This window comes from Notolepis coatsorum (genome assembly GCF_963971535.1).
Source record: "Notolepis coatsorum genome assembly, chromosome: 2".
Classification (NCBI taxonomy): domain Eukaryota; kingdom Metazoa; phylum Chordata; class Actinopteri; order Aulopiformes; family Paralepididae; genus Notolepis; species Notolepis coatsorum.
Genome location: NC_140166.1, coordinates 212,683,009 through 212,702,093, shown reverse-complemented (window position 1 = coordinate 212,702,093; position 19,085 = coordinate 212,683,009). Strand labels below are relative to the sequence as shown.

Sequence of the window (19,085 nt, the reverse complement as noted above, 5' to 3'; positions counted from 1 at the left end):
AGAATCTCTAATGTCGTCAAACAGTGACCTCTAGGAGAAAAGAAAGCCCTGCTTAGTTTTGCACTTTGTTTACTTTTGTTTTGTTTAGGTCTGATGTTTGGGTTGGAGTTTAGTAACTTATTTGACTGTGAATGTCTCCACACCTCTCTTGCAGAGCCTGAGGTGTGGCCAGCAGTAGAATCAGAAAGGTCTTTATTGCCGGGCGGCTAAGTGGCGCAGTGGGCAAGGCGCTTGCCACTAACGCAGGAGATGCTGGGTTCGAGCCTAGCTCTCGGCTTTGCTACCGGCTTGGCCAGTGCTATCGGCTGGTTGTTCATACTAACACAATTGGCAGTGTTAGGGGTGGGAAAACTGGTGGGTGGGGATCGGACGTTGTGGACAGCGACTTCTACAGGTCGGTTGGTGCGCCTGTACAGCAGAATCAGGAAGTGACGGGGGCAGCGTGAGCCTCCCACGCGTTACTCCTCGCCACTGAGAGATCGCTGTGCAGGTGAAAAAGATGCGACGGCTGCCTCCTCGTGTACCGGAGGGGACACGTGATGCAAGGCTTCGTCCACATTGCAGCCGACCAGTGGGAGGCATGGTCTAGCAACGTTCGAGACAGGGGAGGAGAGAATTGAAGGGAGAATTGGCGAGGCGAAATTGGGATGGGAGAGAAAAATAGAAAATGAGGAGAAAAAGTGGATAAAAAAAAAATAATAATAATAATAATAAAAAAAAAATAAAGAAAGGTCTTTATTGCTAGTTTGCAAGGAATTTGATTTGGTCATTTGGTGCGACATTAACGGACAAACAATTACGGTAGAATAAAACAAAATGGAATATCAACTAAATTAAAATAGAAGAAAGAAATAGAATAGATAGCAACCCCTCCCCCCTCTATCTCCACTCGACTCCCACCCACACGTCAGACCAGAACACACTTAAACATTTTTATTAAATACAATATACAAATACATGACCATGTCGATCATATCTTTGGTACATATGCATTTTTGAGAAATCAGGAATGTTTTAAGTCTAAAGCCAGGCCTCCAGTTATTGATCACATTAAATAGCCTGAAAGAAGAAATAAAAAAAACATTATTTAGTGTCAAAGTTCACCATTCTGTCTGCGCTTGACTCACAGGTTCTGTACGACAGGTCAGCAGGAAGGGTACAACTCTTTCAGCGGAGTGACAATGTTCATCAAACAGTGTTGAAAGTTGGGTGCTACAGTGTTGAGTGCATAGTAGTAGAGACATATTAGTATAGTAGGTAGTAATATAGACAAGGAAGATTATTTAGTGGAAAAGTGCATGATAAGTCTTTTTTTCTTTCTTTCTTAATTTCAGATTATTGATTGAAGAAGTGTGTTTTTAGTCGACGGTGAAAGATTGGTCTGGGTTCCGCTGTCCTGACTGGTGGCAGGTTTCGGCTCTTCCACGGATTCCGATTCCTACAGAGATAACCTTTACCTCTGAAGGTAGAGCGAGGTTTATGTGTGAGGGGCTAGATCTGTATTCACGCTTAGAAACCTGATACATTTTCAATACAAATTCAGCAGGAGAAGTTCTACCGGATCTGGTCAAAATGGACAGAATGTCAAACACACACGATCTGACTTCTGCTAAAAAGTAATAACGATCTAATGTAAAGGATCCTCCCCAGGAACAGCCGCTAGCCTGTCTGATGTATTGTATTATTGTTTTATGTTCTGTCTTATGTCTGACCCTATGTGATGTCCCCCCCCCCTTTTTTTTTTATCTTAATTTTAATTTGTCCTCGTTTTTATTATTGAATCTTATTTTTGTTTGTCTTTTATTTTATCTTTTATGTTTTCTTCTTCTCTCCTCTCTATTTGTCACCCCCACCCCTTCCCCTTCCCTCTTTCTCTCCTCCCCCCCTCTTTCCTCCCCAACTTCTGCTCACTCTATGTTACCTGATGTGTACCAAAAAATGTATCTAGTGGCCATTGCCCACTGGTAAAAAAAAAACCTGATACAACCTGATATTTTCACATTCTGATCTTACGTTCACAGACACAAAAAGCAGTGGTACAAGAAGCCCTTGGTATGAGATTCACAGAGAACGAGCTCTGTTATTTATACTAGCACATGTGGACACGCACACAGAGACACAGAGACACGCACACACAGAGACAGAGACACACCGTTGCATCAGACTATATTTAGTGGTTACACACACACGCACACACACACACACACGCACACACACACCCCCCCTACAGATTCTCGTGCAGCCAGTGTATGTACCCCCTCAGTGACCTGTACCCCACCTCAAAGTGCAGCGGCGAGAATGAAAAGATCATGCATCCGTGGAAACCGTCGTCATAGTGATCGCTGGTAACCATGACGCCGGCCTCCTGTAGGCGCCTGGCGTACATCAGTCCGTCGTCCCTCAACACGTCGTACTCGCACGTCAGGATGTACGCCCTCGGGCATTTACCCAGAACCCCCGGGTCCGCCAGCAGCGGCGACGCCCGCACGTCCAGCAGCGCCGGCAGCTCCCTCGTGACCTCCCGTGACCCCGTCGTCTCCACGACGACCGCCTTGTGGTTCTTCTTGTGTCTCTGAGGAAGCAGGACGGTCCAGTCCACCCGCGCCCTCAGCTCGGGGGTGATGGTCGCCTGGTGGGAGGCGCTGTGGTTGTTGCTTAGCAACACGGGGAACAGGGAGGAGTCGGCGCCCAGGTACTGCAGCCAGAACTGGACCGTGAGGGTCCGACTGAGGATGGGCATGGCCTGGTTCTCCTGGTAGGACGGGGTGTGGAAGTCCAGAGCCTGGAGCCCCGGGTAGATCAACGCCTGGACGCTGAACTTCACACTGACGCTGTCATCCACTGAGATCTGAGAGAGTGAGAGAGTGAGAGAGTGAGAGAGTGAGAGAGAGATGGGGGAGGAGGGGGAGAGTGAGAGTGAGAGATGCTCTGCTTCATCAGATAGTACACAGTAAGGACTGACAAACACAACATCACCAGCAGACGTCGCCTGCCCTCTCACTCACTTGGATCAAAACCATCACCTGATAATCATCACGTGGCGGGTGGCGCCACTGGGACAAGAGGAGGTGCCTCAATGAGCCAGGTTAGTTGATACAGGGCTATACACCTGCGGCAGGAACGCGAGGTGCAATCGTTTGTTCCGGCCATTGCTGTGAGGCAGGTGCACACCTCACTCCGTGTGTGTTGCAGGAACAAACATTATACACAAAGCGGTAGGCAGCTGCTGAATCTATTTTCTATGTATAGCGTTTTTACGGCGTGCTTTGAATTATGTGTGACATTGATTGTTTATGTTCCTGATCACTTACCGGTTTTCCCTGTGGGGTTGAAGGCAGTTGGTAGTCGGTAGGATAGGACCCTCGACATACCAGGTATTTTAATGCAGCCACTTAGTTTTAGCACGTAACGTTAGCCTAATAATTATGTATGTTAATTATTATTATATTTTTTTTGATCCACCTTTTCTCCTCTTTTTAAATTTTTCTCACCATCCCAATTCCATTGTGCCAATTCTTCCCACCCGTCTTGAACGTTGCTCGCATATGCCCCCCACTGGCCGGTTATAGGGAGGATAGAAGCCTTGCATCACGTGTCCCCTCCGGTACACGAGGAGGCAGCCTGTCACATCTTTTCACCTGCCAGCACGGCCTCTCATTGGCGAGGTGTAACGTGTGGGAGGCTCACACTACCCCCGCCATTTCCTGTCTCTGCTGTGCAGGCGTCCCCAACCGACCTGTAGGAGTCGTTGTCCACAACGTCCAGATTACCACCCATCGACTTCCACCCGCTGACTCTGCCAATTGAGTTAGTATGACGGCCGGCCCAAGCCGGAGGCAACGCCAACAGCCGGAGTCGAACCCAGCCGCCCTGTATGTTAATTATTTTGATAATAAAGTGTTTTAAGAGTGTTATGTTTGTTTCCCTGCAGAGCATCAGTGGTCCAGCTGCTCTTGCCATGAGATTACTGTTGGTTTACTATTTGGGTGTTTATTCTTGTGTCTAGTCCGCCCTGGCTATAGTGTGCCGGTAGCAGGCAAAAAGAGATGGGTGTTGCCCGCAGGGCGGACTCGTTTTCTTTCTCTCTTTTTCTCCATTAGTTTGTTTATTTGTTCGTCCGCTTATTCCCCCACAATACCGCTTCACCAAGTGAATCCCAGTCAGACCGTTGGTCAGGGCAGGCTCACAGTGTGCCTCCTAGCTGAAGCTTCTCTGGACCACCTCCTAGTTGAAGCTTCTCTGGACCTCCTCCTAGCTGAAGCTTCTCTGGTCCACCTCCTAGCTGAAGCTTCTCTGGACCTCCTCCTAGTTGAAGCTTCTCTGGACCACCTCCTAGCTGAAGCTTCTCAGGACCTCCTCCTAGCTGAAGCTTCTCTGGACCTCCTCCTAGCTGAAGCTTCTCTGGACCTCCTAGCTGAAGCTTCTCTGGACCTCCTCCTAGCTGAAGCTTCTCTGGACCTCCTCCTAGCTGAAGCTTCTCTGGACCTCCTCCTAGCTGAAGCTTCTCTGGACCTCCTCCTAGCTGAAGCTTCTCTGGACCTCCTCCTAGCTGAAGCTTCTCTGGACGACCACCTAGTTGAAGCTTCTCTGGACCTCCTCCTAGCTGAAGCTTCTCTGGACCTCCTCCTAGCTGAAGCTTCTCTGGACCTCCTAGCTGAAGCTTCTCTGGACCTCCTCCTAGCTGAAGCTTCTCTGGACCTCCTCCTAGCTGAAGCTTCTCTGGACCTCCTCCTAGCTGAAGCTTCTCTGGACCTCCTCCTAGCTGAAGCTTCTCTGGACCTCCTCCTAGCTGAAGCTTCTCTGGACCTCCTCCTAGCTGAAGCTTCTCTGGACCTCCTCCTAGTTGAAGCTTCTCTGGACCTCCTCCTAGCTGAAGCTTATCTGGTCCACCTCCTAGCTGAAGCTTCTCTGGACCTCCTCCTAGCTGAAGCTTCTCTGGACCTCCTCCTAGCTGAAGCTTCTCTGGACCTCCTCCTAGCTGAAGCTTCTCTGGACCTCCTCCTAGTTGAAGCTTCTCTGGACCTCCTCCTAGCTGAAGCTTCTCTGGACCACCTCCTAGCTGAAGCTTCTCTGGACCACCTCCTAGCTGAAGCTTCTCTGGACCTCCTCCTAGCTGAAGCTTATCTGGACCTCCTCCTAGCTGAAGCTTCTCTGGACCACCTCCTAGCTGAAGCTTCTCTGGACCTCCTCCTAGCTGAAGCTTCTCTTGACAACCTCCTAGCTGAAGCTTCTCTGGACCTCCTCCTAGCTGAAGCTTCTCTGGACCACCTCCTAGCTGAAGCTTCTCTGGACCTCCTCCTAGCTGAAGCTTCTCTGGACCTCCTCCTAGCTGAAGCTTCTCTGGTCCACCTCCTAGCTGAAGCTTCTCTGGACCTCCTCCTAGCTGAAGCTTCTCTGGACCACCTCCTAGCTGAAGCTTCTCTGGACCTCCTCCTAGTTGAAGCTTCTCTAGACCTCCTCCTAGCTGAAGCTTCTCTGGACCACCTCCTAGCTGAAGCTTCTCTAGACGTACCTGCTGAGCCACGGCTGCTGCCAGGTTTCCTCCAGCACTGTCTCCAGACACTGCCACCCGCTGGGGATCCACGGAGTAGCGGCTCAGAGCCTCTGGGGACAGGAGATGCCTGGCAGCCGACAGACAGTCTAGATACGGCTCAGGGAAGAAAGCCTCTGGGTACAGACGGTACCTACACACACACAAACACACACACACACACACATGCTGAAGGATTTCACTGGTTTTCATTATGGTTATAACAGAAGTACGTAGGTAAAACCCCTTTTTAATTAGGGCAAAGTGGGCTACATCAGTGTTTGACTGATGACCCACAGAGACATTTCTCTGTAGAAGCAGGGCCTGTGAGAGATATCAAAACCATAACAATAGATAAGGAGCCAGTCACAGAGCTCAAGATCGGCATTCCGAGCAGAGTGCTAGTAATGATGTATGGGTCAAAAGCCGTCGCTAGGCGGCTTTTTTCTCCCATTCCAATTTCGTATCATCCAATTCAACCCTCCCCTGTCTCGAATGCTGTTTCTTGCCTCCCACAAGCCGGCTGCAATGTGGACTAAGTCATACATAGCACAAGTCCCCTCCGGTACTTGAGGTAACAGCAGTCGCATCTTTTCACCTGCGCAGCTCGATCTCTCAGTGGTGAGGAGTAACGCGTGGGAGGCTCACGCTGCCCCCGACACTTCCTGATTCTACTGCGCAGGCGCACCAACCGACCTGTAGGAGTCGCTGTCCACAACGCCCGATCCCCACCCATCAGTTTCCCACCCCCTAATACGGCCAATGTGTATTAGTATGAACGACCAGCTAAACTGAAAGCAATGTGGAGCGCTGGGCTCGAACAGGCGAGCCCAGCGTCTCCGCATTCGTGGCGAGCGCCTTGCCCACTACGCCACGTAGCCGCCCGAGAGAGAGAGACTTTAAGCTGTTAGTTCTTCCGGTAGGGAGGCAGAAGAGTTTTGGAAAGCGAGCGAGACAGACTGACATCAAACAGAGAGCTCCAGGAGGGAGATAGGCAGCTAGCGGGAGGCTAGGAGAGATAGCACTTAAGACAGAGAGAGATGGAACTTTTGTTTCTTATACCTCTAAAGACTTTCAATTTGTTTCATTCTGTACGAGAACCTTGGTTTATGCAAAATAAACATCCTCCTTTCTGATATGAGACGACGACTCCAGTTACTGTAAATGTTTGTCCGGATGCATTAACGGGGACAGTGTTACAGCCATGCACAGGCATGCGTTCGTCATGGGACGGGGGTGCACTACGTGCAAGCCCAGATAAGTACTCGCTATTTGCATATCAATAGCGCCGGTCGTCAGGTGTGTTAAATACGTTCACACCTAACTTGTTGTGAATGACATGTGTTACATTCCATTCGTAGAGGCAATTAGGCACCGTCTGTAGTCTGTGCTCAAGCGAGGGGACATTTATGCGCATTCGCGGGAGCGCGCGTGCACGTGGCGCCATTAGGTGCGTGCAATCCCAGTTGATTTCAGGAACGCACCACTGGCCATGGGAGGACAGAATTCCACCAAACGATTGCCTCAACAACAACAAATAAACACAACGCAGAGACTTCGCGGAACGGCAGATAGGGCCCGATAACAATCAACGAGAAGGCTGTAAACATGATAATCTAACACGCAAATGCATTATGTACACACAAGACACAATAGCTGCTGTCTACAACACCCGTTCTACAAATCTCATCCTGCTGAAAATCCCCAAAACACACTCAGTAATTGGTCAATCAGCATTTCAGTCTGCCGTGCCGACAGACTGGAACAATTTACAAAAAAGGTTTAAAACTGGACAATTTAATCTCCAAATCAGCTTTCAATGACATTTATATTGACACCTGCAACTGCTCCTAAACTAGCACCTGTATCTGCCTGCTGTGGCTGTTTTGTTTTGCTCCGTCTGTCTCATCGTGTTTTAACTTGTTTTAATCTTGTTCTGTTTTAACTGCCCCCTGTCCCTCAACAGGCTGTGCCTTTTGCCAGGTCGCCATTTTAAATAACAATTTGTTCTTAAAGGATAACTCCACTTTTTTTTTAAATTAGCTTATTTAACATCTTCCCTGGAGTTAGACAAGAAGATGCATACCTTTTTTGTCTCTGTGCGTGCATTTTAGCTTTGGGAATAGACGCTCCGTTAGCATAGCTTAGCTTCATCACTGGAAGTGGGGGAGGACAGTAGCCTTACAGTGTATTGCAAGGTCTGACATTGACCAAACTTGATATGCATGACCTTGGTGGGCTCTAGGTCAACTCCTGAAAAGGGGGTCAATGTCAGACCTTGCAATCAAAAGTTAGGGGCGCACTGAAATTATGGCAAGGGTTATTAGCCCCCTAACTTTTGATTGCAAAGTCTGACATTGACCCCCTTTTCAGGAGTTGACCTAGAGCCCACCAAGGTCATGCATATCAAGTTTGGTCAATGTCAGACCTTGCAATACACTGTAAGGCACTGTAAGGCTACTGTCCTCCCCCACTTCCAGTGATGAAGCTAAGCTATGCTAACGGAGCGTCTATTCCCAAAGCTAAAATGCACGCACAGAGACAAAAAAGGTATGCATCTTCTTGTCTAACTCCAGGGAAGATGTTAAATAAGCTAATTTAAAAAAAAAGTGGAGTTATCCTTTAATGACTTACCTGGTTAAATAAAGGTTACATATATAATACATCTGTATAAATGCACATGCATGTTCACACAGGCACGAACACACATTTTCAAAATGAATGAGAAATTATTGTCATTATTATTACTAAGCTATTTCCTATGCTGATGTGGGCTAATCCTTGGAGCGGTAACAGAAAAACCACCTTAAGAAAGCAAAACCAAAAAAAGAAATCTTGATTTTAGAATTGATTACCGTTACAATCCTCAAAGCATTTGGGCCAGTCGTCCTCATAAAAACAGAGGGCTGTCTTTCTTGTTCTTTTATCTTCTTTTATTAACAAGTGCAACGTAAACGTCTGATATTAACACAGCAGAGGAAGTGGCTGGAAGAGGAGATTCACACTTACTCTACAGAGACGACCACAGCATTCAGCTCATCTGACATCATCCTAGTGATCGAGTCATATGTTCCCCGTTCTGAGAAAGAGAGAGAGAGAGATAGAGGGGGGGGGTGAGAAGAAGAAAATATTCTATGCATAGTTTGCCCGTATGGAGAAGGTGAACAGAGATCTTACTAAATGTGTTACAGTACATGGTCTACCAAAAGGTGTCTAAGTAAAACAAACGAAGAATATCGGCCAATATTATATCAATATCGGAATATTTGACTCCCTAATATCGGAATTGGCCCCAAAAACCCAGGGCTCTAGTGAAGACACATTTGTATGAAAAAAAACACACACGTCACCAGCAGCACTGATGTTGTATCTTTTGTACTAATACTTACTGCCAGCGCTCAGCCTCCTCCATGGTACTACTTACTGCCAGCCTCCTCCATGGTACTACTTACTGCCAGCCTCCTCCATGGTACTACTTACTGCCAGCCTCCTCCATGGTACTACTTACTGCCAGCCTCCTCCATGGTACTACTTACTGCCAGCCTCCTCCATGGTACTACTTACTGCCAGCCTCCTCCATGGTACTACTTACTGCCAGCCTCCTCCATGGTACTACTTACTGCCAGCCTCCTCCATGGTACTACTTACTGCCAGCCTCCTCCATGGTACTACTTACTGCCAGCCTCCTCCATGGTACTACTTACTGCCAGTCTCCTCCATGGTACTACTTACTGCCAGCCTCCTCCATGGTACTACTTACTGCCAGCGCCCAGCCTCCTCCATGGTACTTACTTACTGCCAGCCTCCTCCATGGTACTTACTTACTGCCAGCGCCCAGCCTCCTCCATGGTACTTACTTACTGCCAGCGCCCAGCCTCCTCCATGGTACTTACTTACTGCCAGCGCCCAGCCTCCTCCATGGTACTACTTACTGCCAGCGCCCAGCCTCCTCCATGGTACTTACTTACTGCCAGCGCCCAGCCTCCTCCATGGTACTTACTTACTGCCAGCGCCCAGCCTCCTCCATGGTACTTACTTACTGCCAGCGCCCAGCCTCCTCCATGGTACTTACTTACTGCCAGCGCCCAGCCTCCTCCATGGTACTACTTAAGTGGTCTGCACACGGCGGGCGACCGACGTCGCCTGGCGATGCGATCGCCTGTTGCTCAACGACAATCGCTTGCCCCTCCACACCAGGGGTGACCGTCGCTCTGTCTAGCTGGGGGTGCGTGTGGTTATTTGCTTCGCACCGGGAGATATAGGAGGACGGACCCGTTATGTTGTTGTGAAGCGAGCGTATTTAATAGCAGGTAGCTGTGTTGTGTGGGAGTATTAACCTGTAAAAACCATATTGCGCTGGAATTAAACCACTATACGAATACAACCTCTCCTCATTCTTCCTGACATTACTGCAAGCCTGATCGCTACGATACGTTCATTACCACCGATTGGACAAGTATTGTTATGCAGCTGCTGAAAGAGAATGTTTTTTTCACGGAAGACGCAAACTGTTTTGTTCTCAACCATCATTTTCTTTGGACAATAAACCTTACAAACTACATCAGCTTGTCCGTGTGCCGTCGCCTCCAAAAATAGGATTGAGGCGATATTTAGCGAGGCGACAGAAATAGCTTGCCGACCGTCGCTTCGAAATCTCCTGCCGTGTGTGTTCTCTCATTCATAACCAATGGAGGCGATACAATTCTGTCGGTCGGCTCGCTAAAAAAATCGGTCGCCTGGCTAAAATTGCTCGCCGTGTGGGGAACCCTTTACTGCCAGCGCCCAGCCTCCTCCATGGTACTACTTACTGCCAGCGCCCAGCCTCCTCCATGGTACTTACTTACTGCCAGCGCCCAGCCTCCTCCATGGTACTTACTTACTGCCAGCGCCCAGCCTCCTCCATGGTACTTACTTACTGCCAGCGCCCAGCCTCCTCCATGGTACTTACTTACTGCCAGCGCCCAGCCTCCTCCATGGTACTACTTACTGCCAGCGCCCAGCCTCCTCCATGGTACTACTTACTGCCAGCGCCCAGCCTCCTCCATGGTACTTACTTACTGCCAGCGCCCAGCCTCCTCCATGGTACTACTTACTGCCAGCGCCCAGCCTCCTCCATGGTACTTACTTACTGCCAGCCTCCTCCATGGTACTACTTACTGCCAGCCTCCTCCATGGTACTACTTACTGCCAGCCTCCTCCATGGTACTACTTACTGCCAGCGCCCAGCCTCCTCCATGGTACTACTTACTGCCAGCCTCCTCCATGGTACTACTTACTGCCAGCCTCCTCCATGGTACTACTTACTGCCAGCGCCCAGCCTCCTCCATGGTACTACTTACTGCCAGCCTCCTCCATGGTACTACTTACTGCCAGCGCCCAGCCTCCTCCATGGTACTACTTACTGCCAGCCTCCTCCATGGTACTACTTACTGCCAGCGCCCAGTCTCCTCCATGGTACTACTTACTGCCAGCCTCCTCCATGGTACTACTTACTGCCAGCCTCCTCCATGGTACTACTTACTGCCAGCCTCCTCCATGGTACTACTTACTGCCAGCGCCCAGCCTCCTCCATGGTACTACTTACTGCCAGCGCCCAGCCTCCTCCATGGTACTACTTACTGCCAGCCTCCTCCATGGTACTACTTACTGCCAGCCTCCTCCATGGTACTACTTACTGCCAGCCTCCTCCATGGTACTACTTACTGCCAGCCTCCTCCATGGTACTACTTACTGCCAGCCTCCTCCATGGTACTACTTACTGCCAGCCTCCTCCATGGTACTACTTACTGCCAGTGCCCAGCGCCCAGCCTCCTCCGTGGTAAAACATCACCGCCCTCTTCAGCTGCCCCTCCCCTCCCAGCGGGGGTTCGTACACGCGCACCGGGACGCCGTCGAAGGTGGTGTCACTGACCCTCACCCCTCCTCCCCCCCCCCACACGCCACCGGCCAGGCTGGAGTCCATGAACGCCTTCAAGAGATCCATGGAGGACTGACCGAAACCCAGCCAGTGTAGCACCCCAGACTGGAGAGAGAGAGAGAGAGAGAGAGACAGAGACACAAAGAGACAGATTAAGAGAGAGAGAGAGAGAGAGAGAGTAGTGGGGGTGAGTAGGAGAGAGAAAGAGATAGAGAGAGATGGGGTGGGATTGTACAGATATGGGGAAGTAGGGGGAAGAGTGGAGGTAGAGGGGGGGGGGGCGGTAGAGGTACAGGGGAAGGGGGGTGGAGGTAGCCCTACATTTAGCCTTCGAGAATTAATTGAATGAATGAATGAAAACTTTATTTAACAGATTGCAGAATGGGTACAATACAGTACGGCTCAATACATACAATTGTTAAGGGGATGCAGACCTGAGAAAGACGTTTGTCTTGTTTCCATCAGGGTCCCCCATTTTCAATTCATATAGACATTTATGACATACACAACATACATGACATTTATGGCATAGGGACATATAGGTATTTAGTACTGATACATTTGTGACATAGGCGGTATTCAAATATACAGTACTGTTACCCCTAGATCCTGACAGAGTATATACATATGATGGGGAGGGGACTGTACATTAGGAGGGGGTGGGTGGGTGGGAGGGAAATATACATACGGCGGGGAGGGAATATATACATGCGGTGGGGAGGAGACTGTCTATTAGGAGGTGGTGGGGGTTTTGGGCATTTACGGTGGCCAGTTTCGAATTGCAGCCTCCCGTAGGTGCTCTTTAAGGGCGGTTTTGAATGTGGGCAGGGATTCACATTCCTTTACAGCTTTGGGTAGGGCGTTCCACATTGTTGTGGCATAATTGCGAAACGTGTTTAGTCCCTTGTTTGAGCCGAATCTGGGTTTAACATGATTTGTTGAGCTTCCTCTGGTGTAGTGGTTGTGGTATTCACTGACCTTTGGGAAGTATTTTGACATGTACATGGGCACCCCGGTCGTATAGTGTATCTTGTAGACCAGGCCCATTGCAAGTTGCTGTACTCTGTCGTCTACTCTAAGCCATCCTAGGTTGGCAAAGTGGGCAGGGGTGAGGTGGGTTCTGGGGTTCAGGTCAAGTAGTAGTCTGACCAGTTTGTTTTGTGATGTTTGTAATTTTGTTTTAAGCGCCTTTGAGGTGCTTTGGTACCATGAGGTGCACGCATAGTCATAGTACCCTTGAATGAGTGCTCCTGCCAGAGTCTTCAGGGTATTCTTGTTTACCAGAGAGGAGATCCGGTACAAGAATCTAGTTCGTTGGTTGACTTTTTTTATTACATTGGATGCCATTTTGTCACAGGAAAGATTTGCCTCTAGGATGGAACCCAGGTAGGTAATTTCGTCTTTCCTTGTGACAATATTGTCACCCACTGTAACTGAGAAGCCGTCGGTCTTGCTGAGTTTGTTATTTGAACCGAAGAGAATGGACTCTGTTTTGCCCATGTGTAATGATAGTTTATTATCAGCGAGCCATATGCAGATTTTGCCTAGTTCCGTGCTGAGTTTTTTTTTGAGTTGAGTTGAGAGAAAGATTAGGAGGGGTGGTGTGTGTGTGTGGGGGGGGGGACGACGACACACAATAGATATTAGATAAAACCACTATAAGACACACATTTCTTTGAAATCTACATACCATCAGACTGTCTGCCTGATTGTCTGCTCTGCCTGCCCCATCACCCAGTCACTTCTGGATTCCACAGCGTGTGTGTGCACATAGCCAGTGTGTGTGTACATGTAGTGTGTGTGCACATAGCCAGTGTGTGTGTACATGTAGTGTGTGTGCACATAGCCAGTGTGTGTGTACATGTAGTGTGTGTGCACATAGCCAGACGTGTGTGTACATGTAGTGTGTGTGCACATAGCCAGTGTGTGTGTACACGTGGCCTAGCCTCTCCTTTGTTTTCATGAATAAACTAAGTAGGTAGGGCAAAGTTCAGGTGCGTCATTATTAGAGGTGTGTGATATGTTGTATATTAATTTATAACCTTCTGCAGTACAGAGATGCAATGTATTATCTATATTTAGACACTTTACAAATGTATGTCCGACCGACAACCTTGGGTAATGTGGGGAATTATTGCAAGCGTGTCAACTACACTATGAATTGAAAATGGGGGACCCTTTTTAGATCCCCATTGTACCCATTCTGCAATATGTTAAATAAAGTTTTCATTCATTCAACTCTTTATAAGCAGGCAAAGGATATTACCCTGTACTTCACAGACCCTTTTCAGATCAGATGTGAAACTTTTACAATGAGTTTTATAATGCAGGATGAAGGACATCACAGCAAACAAGGGGCTAGGTGGGTTGAACAATATTCTAGACTAGTCCCAAAGAGGGTCTATTAAGATCATAATAATAATAATAATCATATACGAGTCGGATATAGCAGCCTAGCAGCCTGTGGCGTCATCTCTGCTGCAGCTCCACCCGCTCTGCATAAAGACAAGCTGTGTTGATTTATCATTAATGAAAAGCACAAGATTCTTACCACTTGCACGATTGCTCGGAATCCAGCATCCACCATCATCAGCTTCCACTTCTCCTGCATGACGTCGGGCAAAGGTGTGTAAATGTAATAAGAAACTGCCGCAGTCAGCAACATGGTGACAGCAACCGACGTTCCCTTCATCTTTCAAAACTATTCAGGGTCCCGCTGCTGCTACACTGTCTGGAACTGCACGCAGAGATATTGGCAGGATGGATTGGTCAGACTGACAGGGGAGATTATGATATTATTATTGTACTAGACGACACGACACCCCCTCCCTTAGGTGACAGAGGCAAGCAAGTTAGCAACGAATGGAAGTCTGGGAAGGAGAGTTTTTGACGGTAGCTACAACTCAGAGGTGTAATACGCATGTTTCACCACTGGGGGGGAGTATTGGGCTGTAAACACTTCCCTGTCACTTCCCTACAGTAGCCTACATCATAGTATCACAAAATCAGCATATTGGGCTAGAATGAAACAAGGCTACATGTATTATTTGTGGACTACTAGATCCCCAGAGTGGATGCACTGCTTTTCCAATCACCCAATTTAAACCATGTCATGGTGTTCCCATCATCATCTGATCCCTACCATCATCAAAATGATGGAAATAGGCTACCCATAATGCACTTTTTTTTGTGAGGGAACAAATGAATGAATTTATTTGACAATTAAAACAAATATATCACTAACATTAGATGAGATTAGATTCAAATGTAATCTAAGCACAAGTACAGTACAACGAAAAAGAAGTTTGGCATCCAACCAGAGTACAAATGTAGCAGTAAAGTACAACAGTAATATACAATGTACAGGTGGTTAAACTGGGTACAAAATATACAGATTAGTACTACTGAGTGTAGTGCTAATCAGATGTGTGTACAGAGTTGTAGTATAATAAATAAAGACAGTATGATGATATATATCATATATCACCGACACCCTGATGGGGGGATCCCCTTTGAATTGCCCATCTGAGGTTTCTTCCCCCTTTTTTTTTATTATTATAATTTCTTTTTACTATTGCTAGGTTTCAGGGAGCCTTTCCCCCCCCATTCTTTTTCCGTTTTTCTCCCCTCCCAATGTTAGTCGTTATGCCAATTCCCAATCCCCTTCCTGGTCGTTGCGCACTCTACCCCCTACCGTCGGTCCGGGAGGGCGGAGACTATCACATGCTTCCTCCGACACATGTGTACCCAGCCCACCGCTTCTTTTCACCTGGCAGCGCGGAATCTCACTGGGAGAGTGTAACGTGTGGAAGGTCACACTACCTGCCTCCAGATCCTTCGCTCGCTGTGCAGGCGCCCGGACCGAACTGTAGGAGTCGCTGTTTACGACCCGGACCCACCCACCGGCTTCCCTCCCGCTGACTCTGCCAATTGAGCCAGTATGACGGCCGGCCAAGCCGGAGGCAACGCTGACAGCCGGATTCGGTACCAGTGTCTCTTGCGTTGGTGACAAGCATTTTTTTAATTGTGGATCTATTGTGATGTTACTTGTTGATCTGTGAAGCCTATTGAGGCAATTTGTTGGGATTTCGGGCTATACTACATTTGATTTGATTCATGATTTAATTTGACTACTACTGGCCAGCAGCATAACTAGTTAGAGTAGGATATGTACAGATATAGATATAGTAAAAGAATATGTGCAGGTAAGTACAGACAGTGCTGTATATACAGCATATTTACATTTATATCTTTATATTACCGCTGAGGGAAAGATGCTGTTCCTGAGTCTGCTTGACTTGGAGCGGAGGTTCCTGTAGCGCCTCCCAGAGGGGAGGAGGACAAACAGTCCATGATTGGGATGAGAGCTGCTTCCTTCCTCAGACACCGTTTGTGATGGATAGACTCAACAGTAGGGAGCGGTGTGCCGGTGATGCGGTGGGGGCGGTTTTCACCACCCCCTGCAGTGCTTTCTGGTCAGATTTAAATATATATACATATATATATATATTCTATTTCTTTTTTGGGCTTTTTTCTGTATTTTTTCACCCATCCCAATTTAGTCGTTATGCCAATTCCCTTCCTGGTCGTTGCGCGCATTGCCCCACTGTTGGCCTGGGGAGGGTGTGTAGAACTATCACATGCCTCCTCCGATACATGTGGAGTCACCAGCCGCTTCTTTTCACCTGACAGCGAGGAGTTTCACTGGGGGAACGTTACAGTTTTTCTCAATTGCTTTGGTGCATTTCTCTGATCAGAATTAAAGTTTTCATAACTGTTAGTTCAACCTCCACAACATTTTGTAATTTGTGCACATCATAGTAGCAGTTTCTCATTCCTCCGAACAAATTGCAAATGCTTTTGGACATGCATCAATTGCTTTCATACAATTCTCTGCTGTTTTATAACATTATCATTTGCTTAGGTCATGTCAGTCAAAATGAACTATACTTATGACTGCTGAATAGTCATTCCCTATAAAACTAATAGTCCTCATTTCATTGCTTGAGTCATTACATACAAATATGTTGAACTAGTTGTCAAAATCTGTCAAGCCAATTTTATACATTTCTTTATAAATTTTCCCCTGAATGGAGCTGGATGCCAGGGAATCGCTGCACACATTCATACATGTTGATGAGGCGGGTTTCAATCTGGCAAAAGGTAGAAGGCGTGGAAGGAATCGCATTGGACAGAGAGCAACCACTGATGTCCCAGGCCAACGAGGAGGGAATATTACAATGTGTGCAGCCATCTCAGAAAACGGCATCCTCACCCATATGCCCCGCATTGGTGCATACAACACACAACATCTGCTGACTTTTTTAGACTCTTTACAGGGACATAATCCCTGAGAATGAGAGGGGTCTAAATGGCGACCATCTGACCAAGTACGTTGTTGTATGGGATAATGTGCGTTTTCACCACGCAATTCTGGTCACAGTGGTTTGCAGCACATGAAAGGATGCTGGTGGAATATCTCCCTCCCTACTCCCCATTCCTGAATCCAATAGCCAAACAGACAGGAACGTCTGGATGTGAATGAATGATTTACAGTACTGTGTATGTTGTATGTTCCAATTCAGTTCCAATATGTGCAATATTGTTTACAGTTGTGCACAGCTCTACCCAACGGCCAAAGGGTGTTTCTTATGTTTGTTGTAAATTAGTTTGTATTTTTCTTTTGCACAATGCTGTGAACAAATTAAAATTGCAAAGAGCATATGCAGTAAAAATGTGAAACATACGTGTCTTGTACTCATTTACCTCACTAAATACAGCAATGTGTAACTGTAGATTTCAAATGGCTGTGCAAATAGTGTATAGTGCTGTCTTGAGCATTTTCAGAAAGTGTCACCAAGATCTGACTTTTTTTGCATTGGAAAACACTTACAGAGTGAACTGTCATAACGAAAACATGGCAAAGCCATTTGACTATCTTGTTCATAAACAATGGTGTCAGGACTTTTCATTTTGATGACAGTGACACTTTCATTGACATGAATACTTGCTTTTGAGGAATGAATTATCCATTTTGAGCAAGTGACACGCTTCTGCAGGTTATCACCTAGGTTTTGCAGTTTGTACTAATTGTTTTGAGAAATGCACTAACAGTTATGAGAACTTTAATTCTGATCAGAGAAATGCACCAAAGCAATTGAGAAAAACTGTAACGCTATTTTCCCCAGATCCCCTCCCTGCTGAACAGGCGCCCCGACCGACCAGTAGGAGTCGCAGTTTACAACGACCAGGACTCAGACCCCACCGGCTTCCCACCCGCTAACACTGCCAATTGTGTTAGTAGGGACGACTGACCAAGCCGGAGGTACCGCTGACAGCTGGATTAGATCCCAGAGTCTCTGCGGTGGTAGGCGAGTGCTTGGTCCACTGCGCTACCCAGCCGCACCTTCTGATCAGATTTCTGGTAATTTGCCTCTGCACTGCCTCTGACCAGAAAGCATTGCAGAGGGTGGTGAAAACCGCCCAACGCATTCACCGGTACACCACTCCCTACTGTTGAATCCATCCATTAGGCGACACCAGAGAGTTCTATTAGACTACAAAACCTCGGTCTTCACCTACAAAGCCCTTCACTAACAGGCCCTCATTTCTCACAGACCTCCTCTCCTACCAACCATCTCTGTCCCTTAGATCTACCTCAGCCTGCCTCCTCTCCTCCTACCAACCCTCTCTGTCCCTCAGATCTACCTCAGCCTGCCTCCTCTCCTTCTACCAACCCTCTCTGTCCCTCAGATCCACCTCAGCCTGCCTCCTCTCCTCCTACCAACCCTCTCTGTCTCTCAGATCCACCTCAGCCTGCCTCCTCTCCTCCTACCAACCCTCTCTGTCTCTCAGATCTACCTCAGCCTGCCTCCTCTCCTCCTACCAACCCTCTCTGTCTCTCAGATCCACCTCAGCCTGCCTCCTCTCCTCCTACCAACCCTCTCTGTCTCTCAGATCCACCTCAGCCTGCCTCCTCTCCTCCTACCAACCCTCTCTGTCTCTCAGATCCACCTCAGCCTGCCTCCTCTCCTCCTACCAACCCTCTCTGTCTCTCAGATCCACCTCAGCCTGCCTCCTCTCCTTCTACCAACCCTCTCTGTCTCTCAGATCCACCTCAGCCTGCCTCCTCTCCTTCTACCAACCCTCTCTGTCTCTCAGATCCACCTCAGCCCGCCTCCTCTCCTCCTACCAACCCTCTCTGTCCCTCAGATCCACCTCAGCCTGCCTCATCTCCTCCTACCAACCCTCTCTGTCTCTCAGATCTACCTCAGCCTGCCTCCTCTCCTCCTACCAACCCTCTCTGTCTCTCAGATCTACCTCAGCCTGCCTCCTCTCCTCCTACCAACCCTCTCTGTCTCTCAGATCTACCTCAGCCTGCCTCCTCTCCTCCTACCAACCCTCTCTGTCTACAAAACAGAGACCAACACCCCTCAGTCTGTTTGAATGGGACTTAATGGGGTTTCAGGTGTTCACTGGATCAGTTGATGTGTCGTTGACTTGTGGATGTTATTCAAGTCCAGTCTCTGGGGGTTGAAAGGAAACATAAATCACCAGCCTCCTGTCACTGTAAGTGAAAACACAGATGGCTGCAATTTCAGTAACTTTTTCCTGTCCAGTTTTACTATGGAAGTCAAT

The 19,085-nt window shown here is 48.0% G+C and overlaps 1 protein-coding gene across 1 annotated transcript; it reads right to left on the bottom strand.

Moving 5' to 3' along the window:
* Positions 1 to 1,900: 1,900 nt before the first annotated feature.
* On the bottom strand, positions 1,901 to 14,254 carry LOC311248820 (neutral cholesterol ester hydrolase 1-like). Its single transcript, XM_084338049.1, has 5 exons — positions 13,999 to 14,254; positions 11,318 to 11,552; positions 8,540 to 8,609; positions 5,513 to 5,684; positions 1,901 to 2,848 (listed from the first exon to the last, which is right to left on the bottom strand). Exons 1-5 carry the CDS (start codon positions 14,137 to 14,139, stop codon positions 2,225 to 2,227), a joined length of 1,242 nt encoding a protein of 413 aa, XP_084194175.1. The 5' UTR covers positions 14,140 to 14,254; the 3' UTR covers positions 1,901 to 2,224.
* Between the last annotated feature and the right edge of the window lie 4,831 nt (positions 14,255 to 19,085).

What these genes read in the sequence shown, in the direction of transcription:
- LOC311248820 (XM_084338049.1), bottom strand. Translation starts at nt 14,139, where the DNA reads ATGAAGGGAACGTCGGTTGCTGTCACCATGTTGCTGACTGCGGCAGTT. An exon ending in GCTGTGGTCGTCTCTGTAGA is followed by an intron (nt 5,685 to 8,539) that starts GTAAGTGTGAAT and finishes GTGTGTGTGTAG; the next exon opens with GTACCGTCTGTACCCAGAGG. An exon ending in CAGCAGCCGTGGCTCAGCAG is followed by an intron (nt 2,849 to 5,512) that starts GTACGTCTAGAG and finishes TCACTCTCTCAG; the next exon opens with ATCTCAGTGGATGACAGCGT.